The sequence below is a fragment of the Rana temporaria genome, chromosome 4 (assembly GCF_905171775.1).
Source record: "Rana temporaria chromosome 4, aRanTem1.1, whole genome shotgun sequence".
Taxonomy (NCBI): Eukaryota; Metazoa; Chordata; class Amphibia; order Anura; family Ranidae; genus Rana; species Rana temporaria.
Genome location: NC_053492.1, coordinates 111948788 through 111954787, shown reverse-complemented (window position 1 = coordinate 111954787; position 6000 = coordinate 111948788). Strand labels below are relative to the sequence as shown.

Below are 6000 nucleotides of genomic sequence, written 5' to 3'. Positions count from 1 at the left end.
GGAACTCTGCAGATTCAGATGTAAAAGGGAAACTCTGTGGATTCAGATGTAAAGGGGGAACTCTGCGGATTCAGATGTAAAGGGGGAACTCTGCGGATTCAGATGTAAAGGGGGAACTCTGTGGATTCAGATGTAAAGGAGGAACTCTGCGGATTCAGATGTAAAAGGGGAACTCTGCGTATTCAGATGTAAAGGGGGAACTCTGCGGATTCACAAGTAAAAGGGGAACTCTGTGGATTCAGATGTAAAGGAGGAACTCTGCGGATTCAGATGTAAAAGGGGAACTCTGCAGATTCAGATGTAAAAGGGGAACTCTGCGGATTCAGATGTAAAGGGGGAACTCTGCGGATTCAGATGTAAAAGGGGAACTCTGCGTATTCAGATGTAAAGGGGGAACTCTGCGGATTCAGATGTAAAGGGGGAACTCTGCAGATTTAGATGTAAACGGGGAACTCTGTAGACTCTGATGTAAAGAGGGACTCTTGTGATTAACTTCATATGAGTAGAAATGTTATTTAATTGCAAAATATATGTATAGTTTAAACTTTATACATTAAAAAATGCTAGTGTTCGAGTTAGACTTGAAGAAAAGGTGGCAACCCTAAATCTGACGGGTCGCCGATTCTGACAGAACAACAGCAACAGTGCAGCCCTTAGACTCAAGATAAGGTAGTAAATAACAAAAAAAGTATCCAAATATGAATGGGGTTGTAATTGTTGTAATTTACGCTGGAACTCCGCTTTAAGAGCAGAGCAGAGGGATTCAGGGACGGGACCTACTTTAAAATGTTGGCAACTATGCTCAGCAAAGTTATGTTCAATAAAGTTTATTTGAAATAGGTGTCTCTAGGTAGAAGAACAATGCAAGCTAAGTTTTCAGAGGGACATACAACGCTCCAATCTCTGTCTTCCCGTCAGAAGGACGACTAACCTTCAATGTGCACATGAACCGGTCTCCGAAAACATGGCCGCCGTCGAGGGCCGCGAATGCACAGAAGTGTATATAGCTCAAAGTGCGCTACGATTCTGTGTGTTCGACTGCCAGGCTAAAAATCAAGGAAAACCTAAAGTTCTATCGCCGAAGAGTCGCCTCATAGCTGTTAGGTGTCAGGCGCAGGGCGGCGACATAGCGGTGAGGCGTTGAATCTGCCTCTTGTGCCTGTGTGTGTTCTAGGCGGGGGCATTAGGTGGTGGCAGCGGCGCAGGCAGTGACGTCACGGCTTGTTGTTGCCTGGCGCGGGGAAGATGGAGGCAGATTGTGGGGTGTCTGCTCAGCTGTTAAAGGAGTTCCTGTCCATCACCGGTGAGATTGAGGGGGCGGCATGGACTTAAGTTGTGTGCTGACCGGATGTGGGGGGGTAGGGAACACCCACAGCTGGGGGAGCCCACATGTCACATGGAGTGCTCAGTGACTGGGGCTGTCAGGGGTCATCATCAGACATGGTGCACACTGATATACATAAGAAGTCATTCAGGGGGTGACCTGTGTCCCCCATGGGCACATTGCACACGTTTAGGAAGTGGGCGAGTCATTTCAAGCCCACAATTAGGACCCCCCCCCCCCCCACACACACACACACTCCAACTAGAACTAGAGGCAAGACCCTTTATTTAAGCTTTAGACAGTGTAAAGGGATATGCCTTTCAATTTTAATGGCTGTCTGTGTCCCTGTTAGGGAGAATCACCCACCTAATTTATTCTGGTAGCCGTTATTACCAAAGGTGAAAGAAATCCCAAATCTTGGGTTGTCACCAGTACAGCAATGGAGGAAAATCTACCAATGGGGACACCAGGGATTCCCTCAGTTTGGAGGGATTTTTTTTCTAACTTCCTGTTTTAGCTTTGGGACAGGATGTGAAAGGAAATCTCCTCATTGTAGCAGACATGATCATCCGATCCTCTCCACTAAATCCAGACGGATGGAAACCCTATTTTTCATCCGTCTATCAGATTGGATGAAAATGGACAAGCGGATCTGTTTTTATCCGATTCCCGCCCCCCCCCCCCCCCCCATAGAGGAGAGCGGAGATCTGACAGGTCCATCTCTCCACAGTGAGTGTAGCGATCCCCGCTGAGCAAACGGAAAATGGACATTATGTGTGAAAGGGGCCCAAGGGATATTATAACCTCTTCTGGTTTTATTTTTTGCTATGTGGGAGCTCTTCCTTCACTTCCTGTCCCATGGCCAAAACAGGAAGTGAGAGGAAATCCCTGCAAAGTAAATATATTCCTGTTTGTCACCAGAACTAGTTCCTATTGGAAGATTACTGTTCTGGGGACAACACAAAATTAGAGATTTTCTTTTACTTTCACCTTTTGATGATAATGGTAAACGGGGTGGATCAACCTAACAGGGACACAAACCACAATATACAACTGACAGGGGTTCTTAGCCCTCTACTCTGTCCAAAATGACAAAACATTTAGGGGGGGGGGGGGGGGGCCACCTCACACATGCCGGTTTCTCACCTCAGTGAGAATTACAGTTGAACTGAACCCTCCTATCCTTTTCAGCCAACCAAGCAGACATTTTGGCCTCTGTTTGAACTGCAACTGCCATGGTGCTGCACATATGATCGGGCCAATTTTCAGCACTTTCGCATTTTGAATGAGAAATTGCGTGGTCATGCAACACTGTACGTGAACAAAATTGTTACCCCTTTTTTGAGACAGAGCTTTTTTTTGGTATTTAATCACCACTGAGTTTTTAATTTTTTTTGCTAAACAAATGAAAAAAAGCCTAAAAATGTAAAAAAAACATTTAGTAAATTAGTAAGTTTTCTCCTTCACTGATATGTGCTGATGAGGCTATGCTGATGGCCACTGATAAGGTGGCACTGATATGCACACTGATTGGCAGCGCTGATGGAGCTGTGCTGATAATCACTGCACTGATTATCAGTACAGATCCCCCCCCCCCCAGTCAGCAGAGCTGCTTATCGGCTCTCCTCTACTCACGCACTGTCAGCGTGAATAGAAGAATGCTGATAACCGGAATTTCTGGGATTGGACAAAGCTGATCACATGGTAAAGGGGCTACATCATTGGCTCTTTACCGTGATCAGCGATGCAGTGTGTCGCTCCGACACACCACATCTCCGATCACATTAAAGAGCCTCCCCCGAGGGTGCGCACAAGTGGTTTGTCAAATGACGTCCAGTCAGAAAGAAAGAGCCACAGCCCAGCTGTCATTTTGCTATTGGCCGGACGGGATGTGGTTAAACCAATGTGTTTAGTTCCATGTTAATGTATTCAGTTTCCTGCAGCTTCCAGGGATACTTGCATCACACATCCTAGAAAGCCATGGGGTATTCTGCAGCGCATCATCAGAGAATGGTTGGGGGTCGCTGTCTTTTCCTGGTTCTTGCAGCCAGACCCTTAGGCCCCTCTCACATGGGGTAGTGGAGGTGCAGTGACGGTATAGTAGCGCTATTTTTAGCGCCGCTATACCGTTGTTTTTCCCGCGATATTCGGCCGCTAGCGGTGCAGTTTTAACCCCCACTAGCGGCTGATAAAGGGTTAATACCGGCCGCAATGCACCTCTGCAGAGGCGCATTGCAGGCGGTATTACCGCGGTTTCCCATTGATTTCAATAGGAAGGAGCGGTAAACACCCAGCTCCTATACCGCTCCAAAGATGCGGCTAGCAGGACTTTTGGAGCGGTCCTGCTAGCGCACCGCTTCAGTGTGAAAGCCTTCACATTTAAGCCTGCAGGGCACAATTTTTTCAGGCGGTATAGCAGCGCTATTTTTAGCGCTGAACCGCATGAAAAACGCCTCAATGTCAAAGGGGCCTTAATCAAACGCCCCTGCACATGTGTGAAATCTGGTGACTGGCTACAAAAACAGACAACACAGCCGGCTCCCAGTGATGTCAGAGAAAAAGATGGCAGCATGGGACCTGGTGAGGAGCATATGATCCCTACAGAACAATGCTGGGTTGCTGGGCATTTGAGTGTTTTTTTTTTTGTGGATAACCCAGCAAAAAAGGGAAGGGGGGTAAAAAAACAGCCATGGGGGGGGGTTTGAAGTTCCTCTTTAAAGTGCAATGCCAATCTATGCCCAACTAATCTTTATAAATGCTCCCTTACCCCTCCTAACACCTATGCTGACTAACCTGTGTAAGAAAGCGTAACATTTCTTATACTTAATTATTTTCAGGTCACTGCAGTTCAGTCATGTGATTCAGCGCCTATGTGTCAGCCAGCAGCAGCTGCAGGGGAGAGGAGAGCGCTAATGACGGATGGGCCATTGGAGTGATGTCACCACTCACTAAATGGGTAGAGGGGCAAGCCATAATGCCTTATGCCTCACTCCAGCAGGCTTCCTCCTCACTGCGTGACCAGTCCCCCACAGCTACTTCTCTAAAAAGCTCTGCCTGGCAGTTGTACTCCAGTAGTCCTGCATTGTACATCAAGTAATATATTAAATATATTGTCTTATTCCTTCACCCCCTAGACTTAGCTAGCGGTTAAACTTTTGCAGTGGTGGGGGGACTGCAAGGGTAATTTTTCTGTAATTTCTAGAGGTAGTCATAAAATTAGACTAAAGGCTTCATTTGTTGACCCGTTTCTGAAAATGCTATATTCCTGGCTGCTGTGGTGAGCCACTGGCTTCAATACCTTGTCACTTACCCGAAGCAAGTAAGCAGGTGGCCATAAATTCTTATTTGCCCATTGATCTGGGCCAAAAGATCATACCACTGAAATGACAACCAAGAAAAAATGTGTTTAGTTGTCATTTGGTTTCTTTGTTTTTTTAGAATGATTCAAATTCAGTTCGATCAAAAAAACGATCAAACAATCTGAATTCTGTTTTGAAGAATAGCCCCCCAAGTCCTTAACAACCGAATACTCATGGTTTGGCCCAAAAGCACCCCCCCAGTGTTGAGGGCATGTGGCCTGGTATGTTTCAGGAGGCGGAGGCCACTTGCTCACCCCCCCCCCCCCCTTTCCTGTCTGGGGGTCTAGTTTGATATTTAGGGGGCCAGTTGAGTTTTTTTGGTGTTGGGCTCCCCTTAAAATTCATACTAGACCCGTCAGTCTGGTATGGATTGGGAGGGGGGGGGTGTCGCCATGCGGTTTTTACCGGCACGCTTTTCACAAGTCGCATGTACATCATGCAGGTGTGACTTTTGAGGGTTTACAAGTCTTTGGCCCCCAAGTCGCATGAAAATCGGACCAAGTAGTGCAGGGACTTGAGGTCACACAAATATGAATGGTTATCACTGGGAAACATGGGGTGTGACTTGTCATTATTATTATACAGGATTTATATAGCGCCAACGGTTTGCGTAGCACTTAATAAAATTAAGGCAGACATTACAGTTACATTACAATTTGGTACAAGAGGAATCAGAGGGCCCTGCTCATCATCATACAGGATTTATATAACGCCATCAGTTTGTGCAGCGCTTTACAACACAAGGGCTGACAGTACAGTTACAATTCAATACAGGAGGAATCAGAGGGTCCTGCTCATTAGAGCTTACAATCTAAAAAGGGAGGATCAATTGATACAAAAGCTAATAGCTGTGGAGGGATGAGCTGATTAAGACCCCATTCACACCTAAGCGACAAAACGCCCGACGCGGGACGCTTCTGTCGCTAGAGGGGAGAATTCCCATTGCCGTCTATGGAGATGGTTCACATCTCATAGACGCGCAACGCCTGTCGCCTGAAAAAAAGTCCCGGACCCTTTTTTTCACGCGACAGGCGCGTTTTCCCATAGACAGCAATGGGAATACTTTAGAAAAAAAAAATGAAACATTTGTAATCGCGGCAAATCTGCCGCTACACGCGTACGCGGCTGTCGCTTAGGTGTGAATGCAGCCTTAGGAAGTAAAACAGTGTATTGGATAAAAGCAGGACAGGCTTCTTTAAAAAGAAAGGTTTTCAGGGATCATCTAAAGATGGATAGATTAGGGGACAGTCAGACAGATTGGGGTAGGGAGTTCCAAAGGATGGGAGAAACTCTGGAGAAATCCTGGAGGTGAGCATG

General features: G+C 46.5%; 1 protein-coding gene across 2 annotated transcripts in view; it reads left to right on the top strand.

The window, feature by feature from the left end:
• The first annotated feature begins 1194 nt into the window (after positions 1-1194).
• The window catches only part of UBXN7 (UBX domain protein 7), a 43760-nt gene continuing 38954 nt past the window's right edge, over positions 1195-6000 (top strand). For both annotated transcript variants that reach the window (XR_005748611.1, XM_040348784.1), the window contains exon 1: positions 1195-1303. Coding sequence is in view for 1 of the 2 variants with exons in the window: in XM_040348784.1 (XP_040204718.1) it covers positions 1246-1303 (58 nt within the window). In the remaining variant the exon portion in view is untranslated. The remainder of the gene's footprint in view (positions 1304-6000) is intronic.